We start from the raw sequence: 16,963 nt of genomic DNA on the forward strand, positions 1-16,963 counted from the left end.
TCAGCATGTGTGTAGAGAAAACACACCACTTCAAAGATAACACAGTGCAGCTTACCAGCCATTATATCACACTTGATAAATGTAGACTATCTTTTTAAAGAATCATTTGAAATCATAAATGACAGTTGTCAGGGCATAAATCCAATGATCTCTTGATCTTTATAAATCAAGACTCTATAGTCTAATAATAAGTCTAATAATAGCATAGCCATCAGTGTTAAAAAAAAGTTTAAATGGGAAAACTGAATTGTGACTTTATATCTAAAGTCATTTTGAATCATGGATTTGGAGAATCATGACACTCCTGGAAGTAATGATGTTGTAATTGCATCAATTAATGCATATTCAGTCAATCCCTGTGAATTCTGCACACCTTTGCAATTTTACCAATGCTCTGTGTACTTTCTTATTTTATTTGATTTTTTTAAATCTTGTGCTGGTTTTGGGTTTGAGCTCCAAAAACATTGTGCTTCTTTGTGGAACACCCCCAAAGTGAACTTCTTCATTTGCACTTAACGCATGTTTTGTTTGAATTTTGGTAGTCTTGAGCCTTTTTGTTGAAGTTAAATACAACACTCAGAACGGAGTGTGGTTTCATTCTCCCTGGAACAAGTTGCATTTGATTTTTAATGAACTGTACAAAAAATTATTTAAAGAATTGAAAATTTACTCCTTTTTTTTTTTTTTTTTTTTTTTGCAATTTTCACTTGTTATGGCAATTTCTTTTGGAATCATGGATTTGGAGAATCGTGACACTCCTGGTTGCCACACATAGAAAGCGCTGTATGCAGTTTACTGGCTTCATGTCACAGGATTTCTGAGTGATCACAGTTTTCAACAGTTACGTTTGTTGTTTAAAGCTACTTACTACAGCTTTAATGTCCAGTTAAACCTGTAACATAAACCTCTGAGATACATAACGAAAAGTTGTGACAGATAGTTTTACCGCTCATGTTTTTAAAGCAGTCCTGTAACCATTTTAGCCACAGCTGCTCATAGATTCAGAATTTTACCAGAAAAATGAGTTTTACTTAAAGTTAGACCTGGACCAGCAAGTCACCAGCTCAAATCCCTGGTAAACTGTGGGTGAAGGAAAAGAAAATGTGTCACTGTCCCCTCACTCAACAGATACTGTTAAGGAGCCTTTAAGCAAGGCCCTGAATCCTCAGCCTACTTCAGTGGGCAACAAAAGAAGACAGCGATGGTGGCACTGGGCAGCTCCCACTATGTTTGACAGGTGTAACATTGCGAGTATGAAGGAAAAAACAAGAAACTGAGTTGTTGCTCCCTGAATAAATAATAAGTAGCAGAACTGAACAAAGGTTGGCAATCCATCAACATGGTCTTGAACTATGGGCGCCTGGCCTGGTGGTCTATCTGAGAGTCAGATCCACCCTGATTTTAATGTGAAAATCTGTCTTCAGGCCGTAGTTCCAGTCCCTGTCATGCACACTTGGCAGTGGGCAGACAGAATGCCATGGTGGAGGGAGGCACCAGGATGTCAGTGAAGATGGGCCTGTATCCTGCAGGCAGCGGTGGGGCACTCTGCTCCAGCAAGTCCAGTACAGCCCCTCTGATGTCCCTGGACACATCACCACGGACGTCCAGCAGTACAGACACATGCTCTTCACTGAGGGAACAGAAAAACAAGTAGATACAATCCCTGGTCTTGTGCATAATGTTATTAACAAAATATTGATGTTTAGCCCAAAATATTTTTTATGGACAACATCATTGGTATGACATTATTTTTCCATGGTGATTTAACTTGATACTCTACTATTAGCAGGGAGGTCAGATTACCTTATGTCAGGGTATTTGGCTGCAAGTCCAGAAACTTCCAATGTGAGCATGCCAGGGTCTTTCAGTCGGATGAAGTCAGCCAGGACGGGTAGTAAGGCCAAAGGATTCACCTCAGGTACAGACCCTTCACCCTCCTGCAGACATTTCAGTTTGATTAATATGAAACTTACATGCAGATATCAGTACATTTGACTGAAGCTGTTATTGGCTAATAGTTTGTTAGAAATGTGTTTATTTAAAAACAAAAAAACAAAAAAAGTACAACCCAGTACTTTAATCATTCAAACAGCTTTGTGTCCCATCATGGGACACTAAAATACTGGAATTGAAATACAGGATGCTAGTACCACTACTGCTATGGCTTCTGATACTTCTGTAGCATAAACAGTTAGCATCTAATCATGATTTTGCTAAGAAATTAGTAAGGTCCAGGTCCTTCACAGAGAACTATTGTATAATTAATTACTTCTACAAAACCTGAAGAACACCTTGATACTGCAAAGTGATGAATCGCATTCATGAACTTTTCTGAACCATGACAGCAAGAGTCAGGTCTTCCTCACCAGGCCGTGGAAGATTTCTCTAAACTGCTGGTCGTCCTGAACCATCTGTTGGGCAAGCTGCCTCCTCTCGTCGGCACTGCGACACACCAGTCTCTTCTGCATCAGAGCCCGGACGTACTCCACCACCATTAGCCACTGGGCCTCCTCCTGCAGACGCTGTAGACACAAAAATAAGATTCAGCGAGCAGGTTGACAGCACATACAAGGTTCAGATCAAAGAAAGGACAAGAAGTCAAAGTTCTTTTGCTGCAAAACATTATGCTGCACATAATGCTGTTTTGGAGAGGCAAAACTCATGGTGCTACTGTATGTGACAGTTATTTTAGTATTTGATACAGGTTTCTTTTTTAAATCACCTTTGTGATTGACAAGACTGAGAGAACCGTGCCAAAAATAATGCAACAATGATCATTTTCCTCTGAAATTATAGATATGAAATTTAGATTCCACCTAAACTAAGATTCATTGAAATAAGATTCTACATATCTTAGTAATAAGAGTATTAATATACTTATGTCTGAGAGACTTAGCAAACTAACTGCACAACGGGGACAGAAGAAGAGCAAAGCTGTGACCTGTCGGCAGGGTGGTCGAACACGACCGTACAGCTCGAGGTGACGCTCAAGGACGCCACAGAGTTTGGGGGTGGGGTCTCCCTGGACCAGCCAGGGTCGGGTCAGCAGGCCTGGAAGGAAAGGCTGAAGGTCCAACAGGAGCTGATCCATCACCAGACGACATGCCCGTCTCACCGCCCGGTCCAGAGCTGCCAGAGGGTTGGGAGGAGTGCGAGAGAACTGCCCCGCTGACCGAGACGACTGCTGCTGCTGAAGGCTTTCTGTGGACTTCCTGCATCAAACACAAGGGACACAGTGAATTTTATTTAAGCCTGTATTTATTCTTTATTAGCTTTATTTAGCTAATCCTTGTAATTTGTTGTGATGGGAGGACTACTGAATAGACAGCACCATATATACATAACTGTAAATATTCCTTGCAATTATACTTCAGTTTTCCTGTAGTGCTACTTTTATAGTTTTGTTTTAATCCTTATTGTATTGTTTATATTAGATTCTAATTTAAACATGAATATCTGTTTACACATTTTCTTTGTGCAGCAAGGGCTTAGGGTAAAACTGCGTTTCATTCTGCAATCCAACACTGTATAATGATAAATAAAAAACCTTGAATCTTGAAGTTGAGCGGTGCAGCATGCTCTTGGCATTACACAGTGTATGTACATAAAAAAATGTGTACATAATTTATCTCCCTGCAGTAAGCTACCAAGCTCTTACTGTCATAATTACTAACTTAAAAAAGTGGAAATACAGCAATGTAAAATTAGCATAGTGAGAATTACAGTATCCGCAAAGTGTACAAAAAGTAGCCACAATGTAGAATGATCCCTTTCAGAGTGTTGTACTATTATATGCTGTATATCTTATTGTCTACAATAAGTCTCCACTTGCAATAAAGTATGCGCAGTGAAAACTACATCTATTCTTTTGCTAGAAGCACAGTACAAATGTGGATGAGTGTTGGATGGTAATTTTCCAAAATAAAAAATAATTTCAGGTCAGTTGATTAGTTGCACCTCTGGTTTCTCAACTGTTTCTCTGCAAAGAAAAAATACAAGAAAAAACAGACAAGAAACTGAATCCTTCTTTTTCTAGTTCTGTCTTTTCGAGTAGATATATAGTTTCCCCAAACATTATCAAAACGCTTGTGATACTTGCCAACCTTTTCTCCTTTAAGTGTCCAACAAATAATCCAAACATTTTTGTAATAAACCTCTGTAAGAGTGTCAGTGGTCGTTCACCACCACTGTGCCATTATCTCACTTGAGGATGATGCAGTTGCTGATGGAGGCCAGCAGATAGTGGAGGTAGAACTTGTTTTTGTTGTTGCTTGGGTCTCTGCGATGCTCTTTTCCAAATTCCACCAGAGCTTCTCGAAACCTGTTACGTGAAGGAACGGAGATGAAAGTGACGACTTGCCAAAGCCCATCTGATACATGCTGAAAATAAAAAGCCTGACAGGCAGCGCGAAGCATAACTTGCATGACGGCACACCTGTTTAAGAGGTTCTCCATCTCATAGAGTCCCATCTGTATAGTCTGATCTCGAAGGGATTGTCCAATCATTAGAGCCACCCGGGCATTCTCCTCCAGCATCTACCACAGCCCCACAAACAAACAAAACAAAATCCACACAAAATACATGGTATTATACGACATGACACTACTAATAAAATCTGCCCCAACACTGCACCAGTGTGATGCTGAAAAGTGCTTCAAGAAGGTTTAAAGGGCCAGTGTGGATGGATTATTCAAAGAAAATGGCAAAAATTGAATAGAATAGTCAAAAATATTCTTCATTAGTATTTAATCACCTGAAAATAAGACTCGTTGTGTTTTGACCGAGCCCTTTATATCTACAGAGGGTGCTGATCCTCTTCCATGAAGGCCGCTATGTTGCACCAACATGTTTCTAGTAGTCCTGAGCAGACAAACAAGTTTTACAGCCATCATAAGTCACCTACACAGTTGGATAAGGAAGGTAAGGTGAGGGGTTTTCATTTGGTTGCAGTCTACAACCTCACTGCTAGATGCCACAAAATCCTTCACAATGGTCCTTTAAAATGAGAAGCAAATTTAATTCAATTTAACAGAACAATAAACACGCAATGTCATCAAAAAGTAAAATCCTGGTCACTTGTGTACTCTTTTAGTCACTACCCACAGCTTGTGATCACAGACATCTCCAAGCACTCTTAGCGCACACAGACAGAAGGTCATGTTTTGATAAAGCCAAAGGGACAATATCCTCAGCAAACAGAAGTGGAGCTGCACCATCATCAAGCTGGATGCTCTAGGTCTGGATCTAGTCTGAGCCTTGAGATACTGTGTGAAAATTGGTTCCACAATCCTTCTGTCTCTGCCTGCAGACTCCCTGTATGTGCCACTGCGTTCCAAATTGCATGCCTTTTCTTTTTGCTTCAACTTTCGAGCTATTCATTGCGACAGATGTAAGAGCAAGAGAATCAAATTTCATGTCGCGATATTATGATGAAGTAGTATGTCCCGATTGTATGCAAACTGCATGAAAAAGTAGTACTTTGTAAGGGAAACTGCAGTGTACCAACTACGAGTAAAAATGAAAGTATGCAATTTGGAAATCATTATATGTGTGTGTGTGTGTGTGTGTGTGTGTGTCTGTGGCTGTATTTATTGTGTGTGTGTTTGTATGGCATGTATACCTGTGTGATAATAGTGGGCAGGCTGGTTTGGTAGAAACCCTCATGGTCTGTATCTGGTTCCTGGTCTCTCTGCCAGTCTTGCAGCTCCACCTGCAGAGCTTTGTGCATCCACTCTGATACACTCTTCTATAACAACAACATGGACACACACATTTGGTATTCTCATGATAAAGACAGAAGTATCATGGCACTCTTTATACAGTTCTTCACAATTTCAGCTTCAATATTCCCAACCTTTCTAAATATGAACTGAGGTTATTTTCATGGTTACTCAACATGTTCCTTTCCAAAAATGTAATAATAATATTCACCAATAAAATGTTGGAATATGTTATATGATGGATGCAGTCCTTTGTAAATCCAGACTGTATAATGTCTTTTAATTCAGTTTCCAAACCTGTTGTCTAAACTATGTAGGGACCCTGTTTTAAAGTCCTCTCTTCCCAAGGATACCAGACATAATTTTTTAGCATTTAAAAAAATAAAACTTTTGCGTTCAGCTCACCCGAACACTTTGTACATATTTGTTCTGTAGCTGCTCCAGTCCCTCAGTGGAGATGAGAGGCCCAAGTTCTTCTCTCTCCAGCTCAGTCACCAGCTCTGGATCACCCATCATGTCTGGGCTGCCAAATCAAGACTTTCAGACTTTGAGGTTTTGATGGTTAACAATGTCCAACATCCCAAACAAGCTCTACACTTTTACATTGAGAGAGTTTAATAAAAAGTCATTATAAACCTGCATTAACAGACTTTTTACTTGGTCAGCACAAGATGATGAGTCTTTAACGTTTGGAAATCCAAACTGACATTATTCCTAATGTCAATTTAGCTTCACATTACAGAAAACATTTTTAAGCTCTAAGAGCCACAAACAGACAAGACAAGAAATAACATACCGATGTGTAGGACATGGCTCTCACCTGTTGTAGGTATGCAGCACCCAGTTAAGCACAGCGAAGATTTCACCACTCTCCAGGTCCCAGCTGCTAACCTAGGCCACAAATTTCACTTACATTTGTAGAATGAGGTCATCACCAGATTGGAAACAGATGATTAAAATTATGAATAATGTTAAAAACTCAAATTGGTAGCTGCCATAGAGAAAAAAAGGCTAATTAAAATTAGAATAAAGTGAAATTATAACAGTGACTAAAATCATCACTTCTACTACCACATTAATATCAAGATATTGTTAAAATGTGCTCAAAATGTTAAAACAAAGTATTGATATACAAACTGAAATCATTTCACTAAGTTTTATTCTGAAAACTTCTCAACAGTTTGAAACAGCATCATGTCCTTTTCAATATCAACCTCATCACTGGTGCAAAACAAACCCACGTCCCATGTTGCACCTGCATCTGAGAGACTGTTGCTAACTGCAAGTTTTTCAAAGTACGGTTATGAAATATGAAATGGTAATACTAATTGTTGGGAATTTTAGCGTGGTTTACTGTGAAATGGATCGTTGTTTCATCCCTAATTTTATGTAAACCATGATCATGCACAGCAGAAAATGATGAGAGAAATAATATTCCCTGGAACTGGTTACAGAGGTTTGTAGTCTACATAAGGAGGTGAGCAGCACTGGTTTGTTTCTCTCACATCACTGACCTGTGCCAGGTGAATATGTAAACATTGATGGCTGGCCCTCAAGTAGGCTCCTGTTAGATGGTAGTGAGTCGGGACACAGTGCTCCAACAGGTGGCGTACGGTGGTTAGGTCAGCCATGATACCATGCTGGAGGGCAGAGAGGTGGCCTGCCAGACCTGGCCCACGTGTGTGCAGGTAGGAAACACTGCGAAACCGCGCAGAAACTGCCTCCTCTAGTACCTGAAAGAAAGGAAATGTAAGAGGGGATCAACTGTAACGTACAATCAGAGATTTAAAAAAGGAGAAACTCAGTAAAAGGTGGTGTGTTATGTTTGTAACGGTTAATGCTGACCTGGAAGAAGCGTGCTCTCCAGCAGCGAGGTCGCCCTGGGGGCAGGGGACGACTATTACCTCTAGATACCCCTCTCTCCTCCAGAAAAGCTCGGTCCAGGGCCTCTTCTCGCTCCACTATCCTCACCGCTGATACAAATGGTGTGGGGTTTTGCCGGGCCAGAGCCAGAGCACTGCTCACAACCGCCCACAGCTCCTTACCTGAAGTGACCAGTGATCATCAATAGACTGAGAAAGTAATCAGCTGTTGTAGCTGGTGAACATAGCAGAGCATAGGAGTTGGTGAGTGAATAGAATGCTAATATCACTGTGTCTCTTGCATTATGGAGGATACATAAAGATTCTGAGTATATAGAGATTTTATACCTATATTCATACAGAAATATGAGGCATTAAACTACAGCAGACAACAAATACAGCTGCCATGTATTGTATGTTTGCTTCTGAATTTAAGCTACTACAAGCAGTCTTTAACTCATTTTGAAATGGTCTCAATTTATTATTTGATACTTCTATATCAGGGACTGGGTCGGGACCCACAGGTGGGTCACAGGAGATTTTATTTGGGTTGCCAATTAAATAAAAGATTATGAAAAGAAATTCTGCACATTTAAAAGGTATGTCTACAGTAAAAATTTCATAAAACATTTAAAATATGTGCATTCTTTTACTGAATGCACTTATTCTGTCTCATTTAAGAACCACACTAAAATGTATATATTGATTTCCTGATGAGAGGAAATAAAAACAGTGAGATGTCAGGCTAAGTTGATTTATTTCTCACTTTTAAAGTATTTAACATGTGTATATGTTGTCAATAACACGTGTCAAGATAATATAAGGTGATGCTACAGAAATGGCAGTAAAAACGGACAGGAATGTTTATTTCTGCACAAAGTAATTCTCAAGATATTTTGATGAGGCCTGTTGTTCACCTGTTGTGAATTGAATTGTGATGGTTTGTCATTTTTGAAAAGTCAGTCCCCAGAAAAAAAGTTTGTGAAACACTCCTCTGTATGACAATAATCAAATGAGACCATCCATGAGAAGACTTGCTCTCTCTGTGTAAGCTGCTCTAAATGCCAGCCACTGGGTCGGCTTTTGGAAGTTATATTTTGTTGGTTATTACAGCGGAAATACTACTGCTTTTGTCCACAGAGGCCTCCAAAATCAAGATAATATGAAAGGTCCCTGTAATAGCTTTAAGTAAACTGATGCTGAACTGTGAGGCTGTCTACATCTGTGTCTATAGAATCTTCTTACCAAGGGCGTCCACCAGCTGCCCGACGCCAGAGAAATATTTGGCCACCAGCTCCTCGTCTTCTGTGCTGAGCGTACTTCCTGCTGTCCCAGCAGCCCCATGGAGCTGCCAGAGGATGTCATCCTGCCAGCGCTCCAGATCCATCAGCCGGGCGTGGGCCTCCAGGAGCCGCCGGGACTCCACCAGACGCTCAGTCTCCAAAACCATGCTTCTCACTGCAAAGGCCAAGACAGGGAGGGGGGGGTTAATTCCTCAAACTGTCAACAATTTATGCAATAACCTTTTGCTACCTCTTGGGACTGTTCAAGACTGAAGTCCCATATTTTAGTTTCCAGCAAAAAATGTTCTATATTGTTCCATGACATAGTTGTGGAATTTTTGTTTGGAATTTGTTGAACGAGAACATCTAAGGAGATGAAATTCCCTGAATATTCTATATTGGCGACACCACTTACAAACAGGACCCAGATGAGTGAAGGAAATTAGAAGAACTCTATTTCAACTACATTTAAAGACATTAAAGTGCACCTTTTTTACACCATGATTAAGAAACAAAATGGGCTATTAGCCTGCTTCCTCACATTATTATCAAGAGCAGCAAGATTGGTTTGCAAAGGTGGAGGAAAATGTTAACTATCAGATGCTTGTAAATGTCCTTTGCTTTTTAAAGAGTGCTGGAAAAAAAAGAGGAGCATCTGAAAACTTAATTTACGCATTATCAATGTCAACAAAAATGCAACACTACAATTGCCAGTACATCTACACCATGTACAGGATTATGCAAATGCAACTATAATAAAATGGAATACAAACTGCACCCTTTAGCTCTTGATCATGACAGGACTTCTACACTCATAATCAAAAAGGTACTGAAGCATTTTATCCCTATAAGAACATATTTTCATCTGTGTACAACAAAGAAAAAAATTATTTTTGTAAATTAAAAAAGAGACTGAATTTATTATGAAGGAATGATTTCAGGCCTGTGTGTCCATCTCACCAGAGTAAAGTCGTGGCAGGTTGCTGACGGCGGCGAGGAGCTGACAGTGGTTGACTGACACTTCTCTCAGCCTCTCCAGTGACTTCACTCCTTCTGTGTTGCGATTGGACTCTAGTCCTGCTTTCTTTAAAGCATGTGACACCTCCTTCAGCTCGGCTTTGGCCTCCCGGAGTTGCTCCAGACCCCAGCCTACCCCCTCCAGGTACGATTGGACCATGGACTAGAGGGATCAGTAGTAACATGCAGCAGATCTGTGATTACTATTGATTCCCACTGATGACTAATGGTCTTAGAAGACCATTCAAGGAACTCATATTGTATCATGTATGTGTTTTGATGTGTGCCTGTGATGTAACCTTGAGTCTGGTGTGTATGGAGGTTGTCCTCTGACTCTCTCTCTTCTTGTACTGGCTCAGTCGCTCCAGATTCTCAGGTCGACAGAAAACACCTGACGCCCACTTCAGGGCAGCGCCGCGGGCCAAACGCTCAGCCCTCTCCACCTCTGGCCATACCTCCACCACTGACACCGTGTCTGATGGGAAAATAAATAGAACATCATGGACGAATAAAAGTTATTAAACAGTTATGAGTTGTTCAGACCACTAGATTAGCTGTTCCTTGCATAACACACCTGAATCTGTCAGTGGTTGAATTAGTGTATGGGTAATGTAGTCACAAGATTTTCATGAGGAAGAAGAATGATGATATCCCTGGTTCTGCTGTGTTTTTTTTTTCAAACTGTCCAACAATGTCGTGGGAGTGTAATGCTAAATCTTAGGCACACTCTTTTAAAGTCTAAATGTTTAGATTTTAGTCTCATTAAAACTTTTTTGATGGCACACGTTTTTGTTTTCCTTTCTTCTTCATACTACCACTCAGAGTCACCCATGTCGAAACATTTCACATCCAAATAGGGGCTTTAAAATTCAATGATGAATCCCATTTTCCAGGAAATTCAATATTACAGTGTAGCTCATTAAAACCAACGGATTAGAGAGAAGCTGAAATTGTGCAACAACAGCCATATTTTGCTAAGTTGGTTGGCTAGCAGCCTAGCTAGCCTTTTATATTCCCACCACTAATGGCCATCTACCTTTGTGATCGTGAATGCTGTGCTCATGAAAGGATATAAATGAGAAGTCACTGTAATTCCTTTTTCTTAATGGTATTTTGATCACAATTCCTGCCTTCATACTCAGGTCTGCTGGTTAACTACATTTAAAACACATTTAACAACTGATTTTGTAGGGTTGTAGGTCTGTCACATCTTTCACAATATTAGTGCCTTTCAATTTGATGGACACACTTGACACGTTTTGGAAAGTTACTGCAGCAGCACCACATAGTACCTGGTTTATCAGTTTAAACCTAAACACTGAGAACCAGGGACCACACTCAGACTTATGTAAACTGAACGGCCTGATCATTCCTAGCACAACAAACATATACAACACACACTCAGTTCTCATTGGCTATTAAGGGTTTCTGCCTGTTAATCAGTTAGTGATCCCTTCACACACAAGTCACTCTTGGTTTCCTGCAGAACTTGATTGCAGCAGCACAAAGCACACCTCACTAACATCATAAAAATGCACTCACTTTTATTAAAGAAAGCATGAACCATCATACAATTATTGGGTATGATTCAGAGGTGTAGTGATTATTTGTTAAGTGATTAATTGCTGTCAAGAACTTAACCAATTAAAAATATCTTAATCAATAATTAATCAGTAGTCTAGAAATGCCAGTAACTGTGCTTCATTTGACATTATTGTAAGCAATTTTAAATAAGGTTACTTAAACTTGAAATGAGTAAAAGAAGGAGAAAAAAAGGTAAAAGTGTATTTTGTATCTTATTAATGATTAAGATTAATTGGTTGTCAGCATTTTCAACTATCGGTCAAGGAAAATGGCCAACATTTTCAGCCCACCTGTGACTTTAATCAGTGCTTCATCTATTAACTAAATTAAAGAGATAAAGTCGTGAGATAAAATACGTCAGAATGTGGGTGGCTTACCATCTCTGTTTAACAAATTCCTGAGGGACATCTTGCATTGTGTTTGATCAAAATTGGACAAGCTTGGTCCCGAGTGGATGAGTACTTTTAAAAATCACTGAACTGAACAACCAGAGGAAAAGAAAATTGGATTTTTCAACATATCCCTCCCCTGTGATTGAAAAACTAGAATCATCTGCCAAATGAGGTTTTAACTTTCTCACCAGTGTCATTATTTCTGTCAGCTGCTCCATCTCCAAGAAATGTTTGGAGAAATAAAATCCAGTGTACTGTGATAAAGTTTGCTCCCAGAAGGAACATTTTACATCAAGAGTGATTATATATTGCATTATTTAATAGTTTTTTATGAGCTGTTTCCCGTAACCAGCTCAAGAAAAGTACAATGTGATTTTATTTTAGTTATTGTTCCAAAATGTCCACAGAGCTCGCCCGTGCTTTCATGGGTTACTGTTGAACCACCAACCATATCACCCATAAAAGGAGAATTTTGAGCATGGTAAGCAGCAGCAGTATTGATGTTTAGGGAATGGGATATGCCGCACAGTCTGAGTCAAACCTCTCTCTGCACCATAATGGAGAGGATCTTTTTATAGCAGGGAGAAGTGAGGTTGTTTTGTCAGTCGACCAGTCAGGTGAGCAGGACATCACTTCTCATCTCTTAGTCAGCTAGACAGGCAGCCGTGCAGCCATCAGAGTCACATGACAATGCCTCCATTTGAATTACACATCTTAATTGGTCTTAATTGAATAATGCACTGGTTAGTGACTCAGCAGAGAGGAATGTGCTGTGCTTGGTCACCAGCATTGAGCAGTCTCTCAGTGACTTCAGGGTTGAAAGTTTAGCTGATTGTGTTGAGGTAACAAACCTATAACAGTCATAAATGAAGCATGTTTGACTGAAAGTTCAGCGTTTGTCAGTGAAAGGTCCTGGCAAGTATAGTCATTCACAACTTTGTGCGTGTGTGTGTGTGTGTGCAGATCTTTGGATGTCTCAATTACATAAACAGGGCTGTCTCTGTCTCAGAGGAGGTCATGGGACACTCTGCTATCTCCAACCAAGACTAAATCTGAGCACTGAAACATCATCATCAGCAACTCTGCAAAACAATAAACCATAGAGCTCACATTCAGGAAAGTGATGAGTGTCATGTAAGCTGGTGCTGCAATAGCTCAGCCCAAAACACAACTGCACAGAGGACAATGCTGCAGTTACTCATGGTTAGCACACTATTGTTGCCTTAATAATCACTACTAGATGCCACTAAAATCCTACACACTGGTCCTTGAATAGATATTCTGTGTCTTTGAAGAGGCATTCCACCATTTCTGCACGTTTGTGTCAATTTACCAGTCGCAGCAAACATAACAGAGGCTACTGAGTTGCATTAAGGAAGTGTAGGATCCATGTTTTTTGGAGTCTGACCAATACCAGGAAGTGCAATACTAAAATGCTCGACAGTCCCTTTAAATTAGGCTATTCCCCCTCCAAAAATAATAATATAAAACATGCAGTTTTCTTAATTCTTGTCAGGGTAGGAAGGTATTTGAAATTGCTGAAATTCAAAGTTCAATCTTGATCTTAGAACCAGCAGTTGAGCAAATCTCTCAAGGTTCATTTAGTAGCTTTTGTGAAACTTCTGAATTTATCGTGTGATCTTCAAACGGCGTCAGGAAATGTAAAAAATGGAAGTTTGAACATCTACTGTTCTATGACGAGAGGGCAAACACCATCTGCTGATGAAGATAACATGACGTGGTTGCACACTCCAAAACAATTACTAAGCAGACCTTATTGTGAAACTGACCTGACTGGAAGATGTTCAATATGAAATCAAGGGCCAGTGCTGGCCCAAAAACAAAAAATCACTCTAAACCTAATACATCAATGATTCAGTTTCAAGAGTTCATTCATTTATCTCAGACAAGCAACACTGCAGCCGTGCACAGCTTGGTTTTTGTCTCTAGCTATTGAGAGACATTAGATGAAGTGGGTGTTGGCCTTTTAGCACTGTTGTCAACAGACAAACAGTGTGTGTCTGTGCATGTCTGTCCCCTTACCTTCTGGTTTGTCACCACCATTCTTCTGATCCCCTGCTGACATTGAAGTTCAGTTTTCAGCCGCCCGTCCACCCGACCAGTCTCCTTTTCCACGAGGGCTGGCACTGAGGGTGCCCAGGGTGCAACTCTGGCAGAGGAGGATGAAGAAAGACACAGATGAGACAGAAGAGAAGAAGGAGAAGGAGAAGTAAGGGTGGAGGAGAGAGGGCACATATCCATTCTACTGACGGCTTTCCTCTTTTCCCTCACACACACTCTCTCTCCCAGACACATCCTCTGCTGAGAGGCCGGCAGGAAAGGGAGGGAGCTCGGGGGGAGGAGAGGGAAGAGAATAAAGCTGGAGGGGAAAGGGGAGGGTGAGGGGAGAAAGGGGCAGGGATAGGGAGGGTATAGGGAGATATGCTGCGTTCAGGGGCACGTTGAGAGGATGGAATAAATATTATTGAAGAATATTATTTACCTCAGCTTTCTGATTCAAAAGCTTTCAGCCATATTGTCTCCACCAGGCCAGGCAATATTAACAGCAGAGCTTAAATGTTAACAGATCCATCTCCATGACAACTGTGCAAACCCCGCCCACTCATGAGGACCATGCGATGCAGCTGAAACCTCTGTAGTAAGCAAGCTAGTAAGTGGACATTCAGTTGAGTTGTTTAGTCAAACTGCTATTTTCCAAGATGAAAAAATGTAATGATTATCTACACTGGGATTTAGATATTTAAAGGAATAGTGCAGCATTTTGGGAAACACTCTTATTCAGCTTTGTTGCTGAAACTTGAGCTTAGCTTCGCACAAAACTGAAAACAAAAGGAAACAACTAGCCTGGCTCTGTACAGCTCACTGACATGTTATATTTCACTTGGGTAATTCATACACGTGTAAAAACATGTTTTACATGTCCCTGGCTGTATACAGTGAACTTGAGCCGCAACGTTTGATAGTGATGGCTGATAGAAACTTAATTAATACTGTTTTCATGTTTAAGTAATTATAATTTTTCATCCCGCAGGACACTGAAAGCAACACAACAGAGAGAGAAGAGATGATGAGGGGAGGGGACCAGGAGAACAATCCAGATGGTGGCAGAAGGGGTGAGGGAGTAGGGGGTAAGTGGACCTGCTGTTCCACAAAACCTCTTGGGAGTCTGAGAGTCTCCTTGACTCAAAAAGGGAAACCTATTATGCACACAGTTACAGGAAGAAACAATGTATAATGCATAAGTCATTAGCCTACAACCTACCGTAAAAGAAGGGGACACAAAGGAGCCAAGAACTAATGGAGTCCAAGACTATTACTGTTTCAGTGTAAGGCACTTTGCAGGTGTCAGTAGATGATTTAAGCCAGACATCACACATAATTCTCATAACTTCATTAGTGAGTCATTAACCTTCTTCTAACAGCAGGTAGGTATACTTTGTGGTTCTATTGTTGATGCAAAAACAAAGTGTGTTGAATTTTTCCACTGAAACAAAAACAGACTGTGTCATTGACCCACTCTGATCCTCTGCAGCTGTTTGACCAGCGCCAGCTACTACCACTGAGGGAAGTTTGTTTATTAAGTCCTCTGACCTCGCCGCCCTGTTTACGCCTCCAAGCTTCCCGGACCTCTTCAAAACACAGCAAGGAGCGTGCCAAGTGGCCCTGTGGCTGGAGCCAGCACAAACACGCTATCTGAAGGGAACATGAGACCATCATCCTTCAGTGCTCCACGTCGGATGTTCTCATGCAATTTTAAAACTTGTTCGTGTGAGCCATCTTTGAAAAACAAATTGAATTTGAACAAAGAAAAAATTGTGAATGAACTGACTTTCTGAAAGCTTGTGTAGGATGTGACTGATGTTATGGACTGTACTGAAATGATTTTGGTTGGGTGGGGGATTTGTGTTTCACTTTTTGAAAAAGCAAGACCCTCTCCCTGACTTACTTCCAAGATCTCAAAATACTAAACAATTTAAGATGTACATCAATTTAAAGATGCAATAACTGATATCTTATCCACTTAGGATGAGTAGGAACAAGCTAAGATACATGTCATCATCTTATAAGTTTAGATGACAAACTTTTAAGCATGCACACCAGCAGATATGGAACATGGACATTTCGAAAGATGTGAGTCAAAATGTCTACACTGGTATGGTATCTGTCTGACACTTATTTACTCACTACTCAAGGGGGTTGCCTGTTTATTAGTCACACTAACAAGGCCACCCTCCTCAGTATCACCTCTTGTATCTTTGCCACACAGGAACAATTTCCTCCGGAGCCATGTAAGGAATAGAGCAGAGGTTGACACACCAGGATATTGTGCAGAATGAATTCCTGTCAGGGTGGGACCACATCGCTAAGGACAACAAGGCCGCTGACCTGCTGTTCTTTAGTCTTGTCACATTGACAGCAAGGCTCACTGCCGTCAAGTTTCTTCCCCTGTCTGTGATTCTGGCTGCTCATTCATTCCCTCTGCTGTAGATCCAATATCTGAGCTGCATTCACAGCTGTCCTGCAGGATGAGATTAAAGTTAAAGATGATGTTGTAACTTTTCTATCTTAAGAGTGGCTGTCTGTTGGTAATAGGCCAACTGACCTTTCCTCTATGGCCATAAGATAAAAATTAACAATTGTACATGACAATGTGAAACAAAATCTAAGATTTACTAACATGTTCACATTTGATAAGTTTTAAATGGACAGATCTACATCAGTTGGTGAAAATCTTTTTAGGCTTTCCATTTGCATTAATCATGTGTACTGAATGTAAACCACTGTCCCCAAATCTGTGGAAGGTGCCAAACCCATAGAGGTTCACCATACTGACCACCACCCAGCATCCAGGGTATAAGACCACTGAAACAGCCAGTGTTGATGGTTCAGCACAGCTGTGTGTGTCCTGAAAGCAGAATCGAGTGCTCCACCCCCTCTTGTTGTTGTCATCACCTTGAGCTCCATTAACGCTCAGCAGCACCTCCACCCAGAGGAGCTATGGGACGAACAGGAAGTCTAATTCTAGACCACTTCCTGTATGACATTCCTGACCTGAGCTGCCTTCCTGCCAGACTCTCTCAGA

The 16,963-nt window shown here is 40.7% G+C and overlaps 1 protein-coding gene across 1 annotated transcript; it reads right to left on the reverse strand.

The window, feature by feature from the left end:
• Positions 1 to 1,035: 1,035 nt before the first annotated feature.
• Positions 1,036 to 14,183, reverse strand: exoc3l1 (exocyst complex component 3-like 1). Its single transcript, XM_084734985.1, has 15 exons — positions 13,903 to 14,183; positions 10,183 to 10,358; positions 9,827 to 10,046; positions 8,829 to 9,041; positions 7,567 to 7,766; positions 7,236 to 7,454; positions 6,542 to 6,612; positions 6,127 to 6,244; positions 5,622 to 5,747; positions 4,436 to 4,536; positions 4,205 to 4,321; positions 2,942 to 3,212; positions 2,367 to 2,522; positions 1,804 to 1,937; positions 1,036 to 1,630 (listed from the first exon to the last, which is right to left on the reverse strand). Exons 1-15 carry the CDS (start codon positions 13,943 to 13,945, stop codon positions 1,444 to 1,446), a joined length of 2,352 nt encoding a protein of 783 aa, XP_084591111.1. The 5' UTR covers positions 13,946 to 14,183; the 3' UTR covers positions 1,036 to 1,443.
• Between the last annotated feature and the right edge of the window lie 2,780 nt (positions 14,184 to 16,963).

This window comes from Lutjanus erythropterus, chromosome 13 (assembly GCF_056507025.1).
Source record: "Lutjanus erythropterus isolate fLutEry1 chromosome 13, fLutEry1.hap2, whole genome shotgun sequence".
In the NCBI taxonomy this organism is placed as follows: domain Eukaryota; kingdom Metazoa; phylum Chordata; class Actinopteri; order Lutjaniformes; family Lutjanidae; genus Lutjanus; species Lutjanus erythropterus.

Bases quoted from the DNA above. Each gene is read 5' to 3' on its own strand.
- exoc3l1 (XM_084734985.1), bottom strand. From the start codon at position 13,945: ATGTCAGCAGGGGATCAGAAGAATGGTGGTGACAAACCAGAAG. The intron at 6,245-6,541 runs GTGAGAGCCATG...TTGATTTGGCAG, and splicing joins GTGCTGCATACCTACAACAG to CCCAGACATGATGGGTGATC. The intron at 4,322-4,435 runs GTGTGCCGTCAT...TTCACGTAACAG, and splicing joins ATGGAGAACCTCTTAAACAG to GTTTCGAGAAGCTCTGGTGG.